At 43.7% G+C, this 15,422-nt stretch overlaps 2 protein-coding genes across 3 annotated transcripts; both read left to right on the top strand.

Annotated features, from left to right (window-relative positions):
* Positions 1-379: 379 nt before the first annotated feature.
* LOC117416545 (glia maturation factor beta) lies at positions 380-7,541 on the top strand. Its single transcript, XM_058986592.1, has 7 exons — positions 380-489; positions 994-1,090; positions 2,301-2,350; positions 3,112-3,161; positions 3,976-4,058; positions 4,389-4,462; positions 4,999-7,541. Exons 1-7 carry the CDS (start codon positions 487-489, stop codon positions 5,068-5,070), a joined length of 429 nt encoding a protein of 142 aa, XP_058842575.1. The 5' UTR covers positions 380-486; the 3' UTR covers positions 5,071-7,541.
* A 158-nt stretch (positions 7,542-7,699) lies between these two features.
* LOC117416535 (protein cornichon homolog 1) lies at positions 7,700-15,187 on the top strand. Of its 2 annotated transcripts, XM_034927578.2 has the most exons (6): positions 7,700-7,919; positions 9,276-9,344; positions 9,616-9,663; positions 12,262-12,374; positions 12,685-12,828; positions 13,351-15,187. In XM_034927578.2, the coding sequence occupies exons 1-6, from the start codon at positions 7,839-7,841 to the stop codon at positions 13,376-13,378; spliced, it is 483 nt and encodes a 160-aa protein (XP_034783469.1). In that variant the 5' UTR covers positions 7,700-7,838; the 3' UTR covers positions 13,379-15,187. The 2 variants fall into 2 exon arrangements, with proteins under 2 accessions (XP_034783469.1, XP_033883566.1); XM_034027675.3 differs by lacking the exon at positions 9,616-9,663 and having other exon boundaries at positions 7,708-7,919.
* The last annotated feature ends 235 nt before the right edge of the window (positions 15,188-15,422 follow it).

Raw genomic sequence — 15,422 nt, forward strand, 5'->3', positions numbered from 1 at the left:
AAACAGGGCACAAAACATTTTCAAGTATTATTTTTTCATTAATTGTCCTTGCCAAGAGTGAAGGCAGTGGTAGAGCCCTTCTTAAGCAGCCTGTAGTTGTAACTAACTTAACGCACGCACGGTGTAACTGGTACTAACGATACGGATTGAAGGGTCTGTAATTGCTTGCAGCGCCCTTCGTGGTGCGGTGCGTTTCTGTTGCAGTTTGGACGCTGGAGACAGGGGCTCTGCTGCTCCCTTCCAGATTTCTGAGTTCATAAAGGAAGGCTGAGTTCTAAAAAGGGAAGGGAGCGGGGAGCGCGTCACAGAGTCGTTAGCGGCGCCGCTCAGTGATTGGCTGCTCTCCCGCTCCCTGTTTCCAAGGAAACGCGAAATGTTATTGGACAGCAGGGAAGTCACAAGACTCTAGGAAAAAAAAAAAAAATCCAGCAGGCAGGCAGGCAGGCAGGGAGGGAGACACAGGGAAAGCTTGAGACTGCTGGGAAAATGGTGAGTGAGTGCCGACGCGGCGGGCTGCAACTGGAACAGATATATATAGATATAGATATATACATATATATATAGATATAGATATAGTAAATGTTGTATTTCTGTATGTAGCACGTCAGGTATAAAGGTGCGGCGCTTATGGTTTCTGACGTGGTCCCTCTCTCTGGACGGAGTTGGTCTGTTGCCCACAGCACAGCGTTATATATATTTATATGTCTTTTTTGTTGCCACATTGTTATGCTGAGTGTTTCGTGCTGCACACACACACACACACACACACACACACACACACACACACACACAGATCTTTTTTTTTCAGTTCCACCCTTTGCGATGTGTTCCGGCATGTCAAGTTGCGCTATCTGCTGTGTGTAGGTATAACAGGCTCAGGCGTGTCTTATTAAACTCGTCGTAAAACCAGCTATGGGGGAAACTGCTGTGCATGGGGCGCCTTACTTCAATCCCTGTTACTAAATCATTCTCTCCTCTCTCTTTTTTCTGAAGAGTGAATCGTTGGTCGTGTGCGACGTCGACGGAGACTTAGTGGAGAAGTTAAGGCAGTTCCGTTTCCGGAAAGAAACCAGCAACGCTGCCATTATAAGTATGCTTTTGTTTTATTTTGTGTTGTTGTTCTCCTGCAATGAGAGCTCTGTTAAAATATTCAGGAGTTTAACAGCGAGGAGACGTGTTAATAAAACGCCATGACTGATTCACTGGAATGCAGACCGAGCAGAAGAAACCAACATGTATTTATAATAATAATAATAAAATACTGGCTCTTAAAAGAATTGTGGAGAGCAGTACCTCCGTATCTGCGATTGCTCAACCCAGCAGACGAAGAGAGACCAGGTTGTGCACACCTGTTGTTTTCATCCACTTGTGATGGAACTTGGTGTGGCCATTCCTTAGTTCTTCAGGCTTCATTATCTGATGATCTCAAGGGGGTCCGTGCTGTGTTTGGTGACAGGTCAGCAGCAGTAACCCAGGGCTCTGTCTCAATGCTGTGCTCTGCAGGGTGGGCAGCGCTGGGGGCTCTGTCTCAATGCTGTGCTCTGCAGGGTGGGCAGCGCTGGGTGCTGGAGGGTAGCTGAGGGCACTCTCTCAATGCTGTGCTCTGTAGGGTGGGCAGCGCTGGGTGCTGGATTGTAGCTGAGGTCTCTGTCTCAATGCTGTGCTCTGCTGGAGGGTAGCTGAGGGCTCTGTCTCAATGCTGTGCTCTGCAGGGTGAGCAGCGCTGGGTGCTGGAGGGTAGCTGAGGGCTCTGTTTCAATGCTGTTCTCTGCAGGGTGGGCAGCGCTGGGTGCTGGAGGGTAGCTGAGGGCACTGTCTCAATGCTGTGCTCTGCAGGGTGTGCAGCGCTGGGTGCTGGAGGGTAGCTGAGGGCTCTGTCTCAATGCTGTTCTCTGCAGGGTGGGCAGCGCTGGGTGCTGGAGGGTAGCTGAGGGCTCTGTTTCAATGCTGTGCTCTGCAGGGTGGGCAGCGCTGGGTGCTGGAGGGTAGCTGAGGGCTCTGTCTCAATGCTGTTCTCTGCAGGGTGGGCAGCGCTGGGTGCTGGAGGGTAGCTGAGGGCTCTGTCTCAATGCTGTGCTCTGCAGGGTGGGCAGCGCTGGGTGCTGGAGGGTAGCTGAGGGCTCTGTTTCAATGCTGTTCTCCGCAGGGTGGGCAGCGCTGGGTGCTGGAGGGTAGCTGAGGGCTCTGTCTCAATGCTGTGCTCTGCAGGGTGGGCAGCGCTGGGTGCTGGAGGGTAGCCTGTGTTTGCAGGGATTCCTCTCACTTTTGTGTTCTTTTTGTTTTTTGATTTATTTCCCCAGTGAAGATTGACAAAGACAAACAGCTGGTCATCTTGGACGAGGAATATGAGGTTAGTGGGGGTGTGGGGTGTGTGACGCTTGAGTCCGTGCACAGAGAGTGCAGTGCAGTGTGGGGAGCGTGACGCTTGAGTCTGTGCAGAGAGTGCAGTGCAGTGCAGTTCAGTGTGGGGTGCGTGACGCTTGAGTCCGTGCAGAGAGTGCAGTGTGGGGTGCGTGACGCTTGAGTCCGTGCAGAGAGTGCAGTGCAGTGCAGTGCAGTGTGGGGTGCGTGACGCTTGAGTCCGTGCAGTGTGTGCAGTGCAGTGCAGTGTGGGGTGTGTGACGCTTGAGTCCGTGCAGAGAGTGCAGTGCAGTGCAGTATGGGGTGCGTGACGCTTGAGTCCGTGCACAGAGAGTGCAGTGCAGTGTGGGGTGTGTGACTCTTGAGTCCGTGCACAGAGAGTGCAGTGCAGTGCAGTATTGAGAGTTTAAAGGCATGAGGCTCCTCTAGCCACAAAGCTATCGCTTTTGTCTTGATTGATAGAAATGATTTTTTCCAAAATCTGTTGTTTTTAAATAAATGTAGAAAAAAAGCTGCATTCACATCCTAGAACAGTTTCACAAGTAGCACATTTTATTTTACTAGTATAAAGCAGACTGTGAAGTTATTCTAGCTTTGTGAGTAGAGCAAATGAACGGAGTGATTTCATTTGCCATTTTCTTTCCTCTTACTAGCTCATGCAGCATCATTATTCCCACCCACCCTTTCTTGTGCTGTAGTTGTATTTGGCTAACTTGTCGTGCACCTTTTTGCTGCTTTTTCTTATTTTAGGACATTTCTCCAGATGACCTAAAGGATGAGCTTCCAGAAAGACAACCCAGATATCCTTTGAATAAGAAATGCCTTTGTGCTGTGTACGCAGTGTATATAACCCAGCTATCCTGTGTACACAGTGTATATAACCCAGCTATCCTGTGTACGCGGTGTATATAACCCAGCTATCCTGTGTACGCAGTGTATATAACCCAGCTATCCTGTGTACACAGTGTATATAACCCAGCTATCCTGTGTACGCGGTGTATATAACCCAGCTATCCTGTGTACGCGGTGTATATAACCCAGCTATCCTGTGTACGCAGTGTATGTAACCCAGCTATCCTGTGTACGCGGTGTATATAACCCAGCTATCCTGTGTACACAGTGTATATAACCCAGCTATCCTGTGTACGCGGTGTATATAACCCAGCTATCCTGTGTACACGGTGTATATAACCCAGCTATCCTGTGTACGCAGTGTATATAACCCAGCTATCCTGTGTACGCGGTGTATATAACTCAGCTATCCTGTGTACACAGTGTATATAACCCAGCTATCCTGTGTTCTGTGTATATTTGGCACGTGCTGGTGTAAATCTATAGCACATTACTACCCTGTCGAATGCAATCTCCAGAGAGATTCCTACATGGATTCAATGGACCTGTGCCACGCCGGGATGAGCCACAGCTGGATATTTTTCCCGGGCGTTGTACAGTGCAGAGCCTGGATTGAATCATCCACTTCAGGGGTAATCTCAGGATGCACAGGTACCTGATGCAGTCCGGGGTGATTTTCCCCCTGTGCTGTAAAGTGCTGTAATGGGTCATGTGTCTGCTGGTGTTGAGTTCTAACAGGTCCGTCTCCTTAACCATGAACACGTTCATTGTTTACAGCTACAAGTACCAGCATGACGATGGCCGTGTTTCCTACCCTCTCTGCTTCATCTTCTCCAGCCCAGTCGGTAAATACTCTTTGGAGCTTCTCTATTCATCACATACAGCCTTTTCAAGCTGTTGTTATTGTTCAGCTGGAAAGTCCCTCCAGCACTCTGCTGTCTCTCTGTAGTAGCAGGGATTAGCAGGCACATACAGGAACCTGTTCCAGCGCACTGCTTTGTGTTTTTTTTGCTGACCTTTTGTTAGAGTGTTTGTATTATCCCAGCTAGCTGAGATCCCCACCAGTCACTCTGTGATTTTAATGGCTTACAAAGCCCATTCCCTTTGCGGTACCCTCTGTTGTACGTGTGTGTGTGTAAATCGCTTCCACTTACACTGTTTGTTTTTTATTGCAGGGTGCAAACCTGAACAGCAAATGATGTACGCAGGGAGCAAGAACAAGCTGGTGAAGACTGTGGAGCTGACGAAGGTAAGGGCTCCCGCCATGGCGCTCCCTGTCGGGGGTTGTTTCTAGTGTGCAAATCCACCAGGGTGGGGTTTAGCCCAAGGTTATTATTTCATTTTGGAATAATAGAAATTGTGTATGAAAGAAAGCATACATGTTTCTGTTTTTTTTTTTTCTCCCCTCCACACAGTTGCTCCTAAGCTTTCTCGCTCCTCACAACACCTGCACTGCAGGTCTCTCCTCAGTATTATGTATGTTGGGGGAACCTTTGAAGCCCAGATTCTCAGATCTCTGAATGGCTGAATTATGCCCTGGTTTGAATTATTATTATCTGCATGCAATGTATATACAGGACAGTAAGTGAAGTGTGAAGAACACGCTGTGGGACGTTCAGCTCCTGCCCGGGGATTGTGTTTGGAAGCAGCTTCAGCACTGCAGAGCTGGCAGGCAGCGCAGTCCATGCTGCTGGTGGCTGAAGCCCAGGGTTGAAAATCATGAACCGGGATCCTCGACAGTTTGAATTGTTCTATTTTTATTTTTATGTTTTTATTTTGTTCCAGGTGTTTGAAATCCGGAACACGGAGGACCTGACCGAGGAGTGGCTGCGTGAGAAACTGGGCTTCTTCGGGTAGAGGCTGCAGCCCGGGGCGGGGCGGGGCGGGGCGGGGTGGGGTTGAAGTACCTGTTGTACTTACGGTATCTTTTCAAACATTTTGTCTGTGGAAACTTCAGAATTCAGAATTCCCCCCACCCCACATGACTGAGAACAGAGAGAGGAGCTCTGGTAGGACCAGCCCGATTTAGTGCTACCCTTAAACTGCCTGACCTCGGGTAACATGGGCTAATCGGGGGCTGTGAAACCAGGCGTCAGATTTGTAGCTGTGTTAATGTTTACAGTGCAAACATGCATTCTGGCATTTTATTTCATTTTGGTTTCATATTTTTTCTAAATATCTTTTTTTATTTTTTTATTTTTTTAATTTCAGTTTTATTTAACAACCGTTAAATTGGGGTCCAGACAAACACGTTGTGAACGTGGTGCTGTTGTGGTGATGTCATGACATCTGCACATGGACACGGAAACACGCACAGGAACATGCTTTTACTGTCACTATGGTAATAGAATATGGCGAGAGAAATGGTGAACTACTGCAGCCCTTTAAAAATATTATCATCCAATGGTATAAGAGATTACAATATTTCTATTGTCTCCAGAATTCTGGAATAATATCAATTTTTCACAATTTTAAAAAGGCAGGACAGTAAGAAGCTACTTTTGTTTGGGTGTGACATTTTAGTTTGGGTTCTTCAAGGTTTTCTAACAAATAAACCAGCAGTTGGCAATATAGCCAGATTTTTGTTTGTTGACATTCCTAAAAAACTACATTTCCCATGATCCTTTTGTTTGTGGGGTGCCCGGGACAAAGCGTTAAAGCAGGTCCTTAATCACAGGACTACATTCAAATGTTGCTTTTGCTCAGTTTAATGCAATTCTCCAACCGTGATCACAAATCAGTGCGAGGAAAATCAGTCTGCCTGAGGCTTTAATGGGGTCAACGGTAAAGGGAAATAAAAAACCTAAACGCAAAGTATTTTAAACGTTTAATCCAAAACGCCCTGTTTATGGGGTCTTGTATAGATTTTTCTTCAGTTTTTTGAGGGAAAAAAAAGGTAATTAATACAATGTAAACCACTGTAATTGAGTACAGCATGAAAATTGGTGTAAAGTTTGATAGAAATACAAAAGTAAAATACAAAGATGGCTATAGATGCTAAATCAAGTCTGCTGTTTTGTTGAAAACGCGCGTGATTGTTTAAATGGTAAACGTCTGCTTTAAAGAATCTATTAAAGGTAGGTGTACTCCCTCAAATCTGCCCCAGGGAATTCTGGTGAGAAAAGATCTGTAGCAAACAGGGTCTTTTCTCACAGCTGTTTGTATGGGCTTTTCCTTTAGGTCAAACCCTTCAACTAGAACAATAATACAGGGGAACAGGACATTAAAGAATTCAACAATGCTCAAGTAATAAAAAAAAACATGTACAATACAAAATAAACCAACCTTTGAACAAATGAATTCTTCCTCTAGTTCCACGTAGTCCAGTCCCCAAAGGAATGCCCAGGATTGAGAGGAGAGGAGAGGAGAGGAGAGGAGAGTAACAGGTCTGTGCTTGGGGGTGATATGAGAATGTTTAGCCCCAGCACCAGGGCAGTTGTCAAGATCACACTACACAGAAGCTCTCTTCTGCTCTTCCAAACTAATAGTCTGTAGAGCAGGAGTTCTGGAAGAAGACATTCTTTCCCTTGAATTACTTGCTCATAAGAATAGTGCCATTTTGAGGTCAGTGAGTTCTTATTAGTATTGTTATTGCAGTGGGGTTTAGGAGCCTGCTCTGACACTTGAATGCATGCCCTCCACATTCAGGACAGTACAGTTGAACCAAGCCCCTCCCTTTGTTCTTGAATGCACATGTACTTCATAGCTTAGCAATAAGGCATGCAGTAAGTTTAAAACCCTTAAGAGTATTGTTTGCAAAAATCCTCAAACCTAGGGGAATGGTTGTAAACATGATAAATAAGACTTTTCATCTTCATGGCATAGTTTCCATACTTTGACCCTGTGTTTCACATTGTGTCCAGCACACTGGACTTTAAAAAATGTGTTTGCAGTATGATAGGCTTGGTATTATGTTCATTTTGATATCATGTTACTCTATGTTATTGCTGCATGTTTGTATTTTTTAACTGGGTAAACAGACCCTTAAAGTGATCCAGCTGGGTTTAGTTTGACCGAAGCACTATTAAATTGAAGTGTTGAGTTACAGACAGGTTTACTGGTGTCTGGTGATACTGTCATTAATACACACGCTTACACATTTCAGTCTTCTACACATGTCCTTTATTATTGCTAATTCCACACTTGCTTTGTGCTTTTAAAAGTCTCTTTGTCCAGCGAATCTTTCGTCTGTGTAGATGTTTGCTATCAAACTTTGGGACCTGACGATGTGAAATCTTTTGTAATTTGCAACGTACTGTACCAACAATATAATGTGACTGAATGCAAAAACGTAAATCAATAAAATACAAATTAAAAAACAACAAAAATGTGAATGGTTTTCAGTTTATGTATGTATGCATGCATGTATTGAAAAAAAGAAACGTTATATATATATATATGCACACACAAATGTGGATATAAAATACAGTGTTATATATATATATCTATACAGTGTTTCGAATAGTGCGTGTGAGACGCTTTGGCTGCACTCCCAGTCAGTTGCTCGTCCTCGCTCTCTTCATGTACACCTCACAGTGCGCATGTCTCGCCGCGGTCTCGCGTTGTTTGGCGCCGCTCTCTCCTCTCTCTCGGATTTCTCAGCGCTGATGGTTGCGCAGTGAAAGATGGCGTTCACGTTTGCGGCCTTTTGTTATATGCTGGCATTGCTGCTCACGGCGGCACTCATATTCTTCGCCATCTGGCACGTAAGTATTTAGACGCACCTTGTTTCGGAAGGATAACGGCCGGGGCACGTTTTTGTTACGGATTTCGTTGCTTCGGCCGTAACGAAAGGCTGCCGTAGAGGAGATGCCGTGTCCCGGCCAGCTAAAGAGTCTCCACCCGGAATGAATGACACATAAACAGAATACTAGACACGGTTTATTTATCTGAATTGCAAATAACTACTTTAACTTTGAAATGTGTGTTATTTTTATAGTTTATTGACTTATACGTTGGACTTAATATAAGCAGTCATGAATTTACATTATTATTATTATTATTATTATTATTGATAATGCTAGTACTAGTATTTCTTGATCGCACAGTTTATTCAAAGCGTGTATTTATTTAACTTGCAATCTAATTGACTGGTTCTTGTAGTAAAATAATACAATGCTAGTTTTACGCTCTCTCAGTAAGGACGTGTCTACGTGTTATCTAGCTGGGCTATGTTACTGTGCTTAGCAGCTAAGTGAACCGTGTCTTTAACTTTACTTGCTGGGTCATTGAGATTCATGACAGTTTAGAATGGAAGTGTTTATTTTTTTTGAAGACATTCATTTACATAAAGTTACTTTGATGTTGTTACTCCCAGGGTGCACTGAGAGGTCTCATAGTCCTATGAAAAATGGCCATACATATTTTCAACACACTGGACTTTTTATCTGGGTAACGTTAGTCTAATTAAGAGATTTAGAAACAAATGGGGAAAATTCTCTATACGAAATACAGCAAATGTCGTGTTTTCAAATGCTGAACCGGTTGTAGCTGTAGTCTGCGTGCATGTTTAGGGTCCTAATTCAGAGCATTGCGTTGATCATGTCTGGCCCCTACATGGTGTGAACTCAGTCACGGTTTAGTTGTGCATCTGTTTTCTCCAGTCAGTTCTCATGCACCCCTAGACTCCTGTCCTAGGATTGCATTTGGCTGTAATCTGATAAACTCTTTGATTGGCTGTAAATATTTGCAGTTTCAGGTGCTGTGTGTTTACCCCACACTCATGAAGACCCTCTGTCTGCACGCACGGGTTTTGTTTGTGGGGCTGCTAATTATTCTGCATCTCCCTTACAAGACATGACTCCAGCTTCTACCTCTTTATCCCTTTGTAAAAGCACCTGTGGTTAGATTTGTGGGAGGCCGTTGTTTGCAATAAGTACCTACCGATCAGTATCTCTTAGTTTTCACTTGAGAAAAAGCCAAAACGTTCGAGCGATGTCTGGAAAGCAGGAGATGTACTAGATTTAGTTTTGCACGTTGCCTGAGCTTCGTCTTCGTTTTTGTCTAGAATACATGCATGAGGTTTCTTAAGTCTTAATTTTAATTGTTCTGTTTCGTTTCAGATTATAGCGTTTGATGAACTGAAGACGGACTACAAGAACCCTATAGACCAGTGCAACACGTTGAATCCTGTGAGTACTGACTTCCAGCACCGGGAGTGAATTCCTCGTGATCTTTCCTTTCTCTCAGCATGCTGAAGTCTATCTGCTGTGCTCTTTTCTGTAGTCTGTATCTTTTGCTGAACGGCTGTCCTAGTCCTTCTGTACTGATAGACGTGCTGCTGCTGCACTGTCAAGCTCGTTATTCTGACTGTTTAATCTGCTTGTGATCTTGTCGCCTGTCAGACACTAACGTTCTTTCAATCTGATTTTTGCATTTTTGTTTTTGTTTTTTGGCACAAAGACAGTTGAAAAGGTCAAAAAGATTAAGAGAGTCAAAATTGCCTTGAAGGTTTGTACAGACTTTTGGTTCAAACGCCCTTTCAGTTTCATTTGTTTATTTTCCCCCTCGGGTTGCCATCTGCACGTCGGAGTGTTTTGCAAATGTTTTTTCAGTTAACGATTTTCCAATCTTGACTCAAACTTTACTGGTTGTCTCAGTTTTAGCAGGACGTCTCAGTCCTGCTTGAAAGTCAGTGCCCATGCAGGCACAGAATGATTCGTAAATATTCACATAGTATCGCAGAACTGCTTATCCATCCTTTTAAACTGGAGATCTTTTAGATTCTGGTTGAATTTTCCAAACTTGTGTTTCTTTCCAGGAAACTTTTATTTATTTTTATAAGGATAAGGTGGGAGTGAAATCTCAGTGTAAAAATAGGATTTTAATCCCCTCGCAGTCCCTGATATTTAAAATAATGCCTTCAACTACAGCTTGTGCCAAAATACAACTTGTGTCCTTCACGCTGAGGCCTGATAAGAGCAGGATGTTGACTGAAAAGACTTGCAAATGCTCTAAACCTGCATGATTTGATGCAAATCCCCTTTGTTTGCTTACAGTCCATTGCACAAAACACGCATAAGCAAATCTGTAAGCAGTAGCATGTTGCTGTTCAGCAGCGAAGGTTAGGTGAGAGCAGGTGAATGGGCTGGTCCAGAGAGGACCAGGAGCAGTCCAGGATTGTCAATGCAGGATTACATTTTAATCACACATGCACCATCACAGTGTAGCCCAAGATTAGTTCATCCAACATTCAAGTAGTTTTAGCGATTTTATAGCTAGCTATTCCAGTGCATTGTAGAGATGGAAGACAAAAGTAAGTTAGTAACATATCTCTTGAATAAGGAGTCTAGTAAACCAAGAAACTGGGACAAATGCAGCCCCCCTGAGCCTGTCCTCATACTTCACATAATGTACATCTGGTACAAGCCACCTGATAGCTGCATCACATCAATACCAGGGTCTTCTGTGTGTTGTACCTCCTTATCAACATTGTGGTTCATTCAGTGTTAGTGTTCTTAACTGAGTCCTGGCTGTGGTATATTAGGGTTAGAATGTTGTTGCTAAACCACCAAGATAATAAACCAATTCAATAAATCTTACCTGCTGTGCACAGCTCTGTCACATCAAACTAGGGCGGTACAGCTTTCATTCAGCACCTAAAAAAGAACTTTTTGATGAAACCAAGTCAGCCTCATTTCCCTGATGACTTCTGTGCAGGCTGCGCTGCCTCGTATTGGAGGCACACGTGGCTGTGAACGTGGAGTTTGCAGCTCAGTTTGAATCCAGATCACCCAGGGGCTTGTTTTAAAGGAAGGCTGCTGATCAGAGTCCTTAAAGAGACAGGACCCTGTGCAGGGCTGCTGGAGCACACCGGCTCAAAAGGTTGTTGCTCGATTCCAGTCTTTTTTTAATTATGATTATTAATAAAAGTTAGCAGTTTGTGAAACATTAAGACAGGGTTAGAAGTTTCATTTAAGTCTCCTCCAATTTAATAAAACAAAAACATGACCCATAGCAAATTGAGTAGCATAGTTTAGAAGTGTACCCGTGAACCCATGCAGGGGTCAGGGGTGGGTGATTTTTGCATTTATTTTTGTATGCATTTCAAACTGATGGCAGTTGAGCTGAGCGGTGTAGTCCTTGGCACATTTTGTATAGTACATAAATGCCCTTAATCTCAATGATGGCTTCTTCTCCGAGACAAAAGGTGGAAATCCATCTGTTCTGCTGAGAATTGTTTTTACTGTATTTACCTCGCATGCATCCACTATGTATTTTGCATTCAAAGATATCCCTACAGATTTGGGAACACACATTTCCCAAATCCTTTTTAATTTTTTATTACTTCCTTTAGTTAACTTTTATTCTCAAGAGGATGGCAGGTGTCCTTCTCCAGCAGTGCACAGATGGTTAGGCGCAGTGCTGTAGAATTCAATAGAGGCCACTGTGCCCTGATCATTCTGCTGTACATGCACACAGTGTCTTTGGAAACTGATCTCTTCTATCTTTTATTCTGCAGGGTTTTTTTTTTTTGGAGGATAGTTAGATCCAATTAAATAGGTCAGGAATGCTGGAAAAGTAGCAAACTATACCAGCAATCCTCAACTTCTTCTGTCTGCTTTCTTTTCAGTGTATGCTCTTGTGCTGGAATTCATTTATTTATTCAATCCTGGGCCGATGCAGATTAGTGGAATATCAAATACAGGCTTTCATTTTCTTAGGCACAATGAGTGTTATTCCAATTTTACAAACTCCTCCACTTCATTGTATTTCCCTTCCCTGGGTCTTGTGTTGTATGACTGTGTTCAGCAGTGCGATGAGCATCTCAGTGAAACACCTCAAACAAACATGTTCTTTTTTTAACTTCGGTAAGACTGATCTGCTTGGCCTACCCACACACGGATAGCAAGAGGCATCTGCAAATCTCTGGATCTGACAGTGATTTTTGTTTGTTCAGATGTAGTAATCCCTCCCACCGGTGTTGTGTGCTTGCTTGTATAATCCTCTCCTGTCTGATTCCGCAGTGTGTTGTGGGAGCAGTAGCTCCCCTCCAGCGTTGATGTGTAACGACGGGAGTGTTGCTCATGTGTTCTCTGCTCGTTTCAGCTGGTGCTCCCAGAGTACCTGATCCATGTGTTCTTCTGCATCATGTTCCTGTGCGCGACGGAGTGGCTATCGCTGGGTCTCAACATGCCGCTGCTCGCCTACCATGTGTGGAGGTACGCCTTGTATCTGCCGTTTGTACTTCACAGCTTCCACGCTTTCCCAGTGTTGACCCTTTAGGACAGGGGTGGCCAGCCCTGTCCCGCAGTCTACTGAGCGCTCTGCTGTGCGTTTCACTTTGTATCTCTGCTGCTAATGAAACCGGGACCTTTTTGATAGGACGAGGTCCCCTTCAGTCTTCTTTCCATTTTATTTGCACTCCAGGTTTGATTTGAGATCCCGGATGTGGTTTGAATCCGGGGTGCTGTTGGTGTGTAAGTGTGTGTAGGAGGCTCACCCCTGCCTGTGCTCCCTCCCCTCCCCTAGGTACATGAGCAGGCCGGTGATGAGCGGCCCTGGCCTCTACGATCCCACCACAATCATGAACGCTGACATTCTAGCATTCTGTCAAAAAGAGGGCTGGTGCAAGCTTGCTTTTTACCTGCTCTCCTTTTTCTACTATCTCTACGGGTAAGTGTGTCTTCGTTTTTATTATTGTGAACCTCAAGGTAACGACAGCGAGAAACTCGCCTTCACTCCACTAGAGGGAGCATTGGTAGGTGATGTTGCCACCTAGTGAGATCCGAGGAAGCTGCACCTTTTTAGATTCCAGATAACTTCATCCAGGTCAGGAGTGATGTAATTCAGTTTGAATGTGACAATAGCATATTTTAAATGCTCTTCTCCCAATGAAAAGGCATAAAGACAGCGGGGGGTGGGGATAAACTATTTAAGGGGCAGACGGATCACTGTAGCAGTCTTCCTTTTAACTCCTGCAACTCTGACCAGCTTTGAACTTCAAAATCTTCTCAACCACAAAGTTGAAGGCATGCACTTTTCTTCCAGCAGCCCCAGAAAGAAATAAATAAATAAAATAACTGACGTCCACAGTTGTCTGCAGCAGAGTCTGCAATCTTGTTTTCCAGTCATGGTCCATCCCCTTTCATCAGTTCTGTTTCGTTAACGCTTGTCATCTCTTCTTTTAAATTGCAGAATGATCTACGTTCTGGTGAGCTCCTAAAACCAGGTTGGCTGTAGTCATGGGTGAGGGGTGAGGAGTGGGAAAGAGGAAATAAATAAAGAAATACAAAAAACAAAACTGCATGCAAAACTACACCAATCGACTGGCGATCTGCAGGGAAGAGCCATGCTTTTTATTTGTGGAAGATTTTGCCTACGGAGTTAAAACAATAATAATAATGGAACCAACAACCCCAGGGGTATCCCTCTTCATCACTGAGGAAATTAGTTCTGCTGCTTCTGAAAGAGAAAACTTTTTGCCTGAGCTTCGTCCTTCCTTTTTGCCTGAGCTTCGTCCTTTCTTTCTGCTGCCCATCATTTCAGAGACTATTGAAGATGTTCAGGATCATTATTTAGTTTTTCTTTATTGTTTTGATGGAAAATGAAAGTCAGTATTCTATATTGCCTTTTTTTCCCTTCTCGTATTTAACTTTTATGAAAAATCACTGATCCTAATTGTACTTGATGTTTACAGAAGTTTATGATTTTTTTGTGCGTGTCTGCTATTGTTGCTTGGCATGTTAGCAGTAGATCAAGACCACATTTCTGTAATAAATTGTAAGCAGCAATCTTTTTACACAACAATTTATTTTGTGCATCTTTTGAACTCCACTAAAGTGACTATCAGTAGTGTGTGTGGCTCAGACTACTTACAAAAAAAAAACACTTTAATTTGATTTGCATCAATAGATTAGGCGTGGTAAGGTCTGAAAGTGGATTGACTATTTGGGTAACATTTTAAAGAGCCATGCTGCGCTGCGGGCTTGCCTGTAAGCTGCCCAGAGCTGCGTTGTCCTTCGACGCTGTAGCTCTTGGGTGGCTGCATGGTGAGTCCGCAGTGTGAAAAAAAGCGGTCGGCTGATGGCACATGCTTCGGAGGACAGCGTGTGCTCGTCTTCGCCCTTCCGAGTCAGAGCAGGGGTGGTAGCGGTGAGCCTAAAAATAATTGGCCATTCCAAATTGGGGAGAAAATAAGAAAAACAATTAGTGACTATTAAATTTAAATAAATAAATACACTCCAGCTAGTCTGAAGGATGAAAAGACCATAGACCCTGATTAGCACTAATACTGGACAACCCAATGTTATTTCAGGCAAGGTAATCCGAGATTCGTGCTAATCGGGGTCTGTGAAACCAGTCGCAAATGTTCTTTAGAATTAAACTGGCTTATGTATATTTTATTATAGTATTATGTGGTAAAGCTGTTAGTCCAGCAGGTTGATAAGAAGTGGGAGTGTGGACTTTGGGATTGAAAAGTAAAAATATTTTATCTGCACTCAGCAATTGTCACAAATAATATTTGTTTTACTTATTTGTGGCGACGTTCTCTTTTAAATATGTAGTAATAATATTGTAAGTTTTAAATGAACCGGCCCACAGTTCTGATTTCCTGGTTTAACTGACGTTGAACGAGCAATATGCTGAAACTAAACTAGGTGCAGAATACAGATCAGACTGCACAGGCACTGGGCTGCCACTTCTACCAGCTGGGAGCATAACCTGCTGTGTCACAAAACTCATCCGGTTAAAACAGATGTGTTTCTAATGTCAAAGCTGGATAGCAGAAAGAGCATGGATGTGCGCAGCAGGGTTTAAAAGAACAGGCTTGTGTGTGTTCAGAGTGATATTTATACATCCCCACCCTCCAGGTCTGTCATGCTTTTGGGTGATATGTGGTTTGATATACTATAACATTACTAGAATTGCTTCCATGTGCTTTTTATTTGGTTATGTACTTTGCATACTGGTTTCCTTTGGGATCATTACCAAGCACACTACGCTGGATAAATAAATACAGTTTCCTGGTTTACCTTTGCATTTAGTGTGGTCTCTGCATAGCTGTAAAAAAAACACCACCATGTTTAACCTGGCTGTGTCTTAACTGCTTTTCATAATTCAACCATTCTCAGTAGCTCACAAGATAGTGTGCCCCTGCAAGATAGTGTGACCCTGCCCCTGTGCAGATAGTGTGTGACCCTGCAAGATAGTGTGACCCTGCCCCTGTGCAGATACTCTGAGAAACCAATATTACATTAAAAAAAAAA

The sequence above is a fragment of the Acipenser ruthenus genome, chromosome 15 (assembly GCF_902713425.1).
Source record: "Acipenser ruthenus chromosome 15, fAciRut3.2 maternal haplotype, whole genome shotgun sequence".
NCBI classification, from domain to species: Eukaryota; Metazoa; Chordata; class Actinopteri; order Acipenseriformes; family Acipenseridae; genus Acipenser; species Acipenser ruthenus.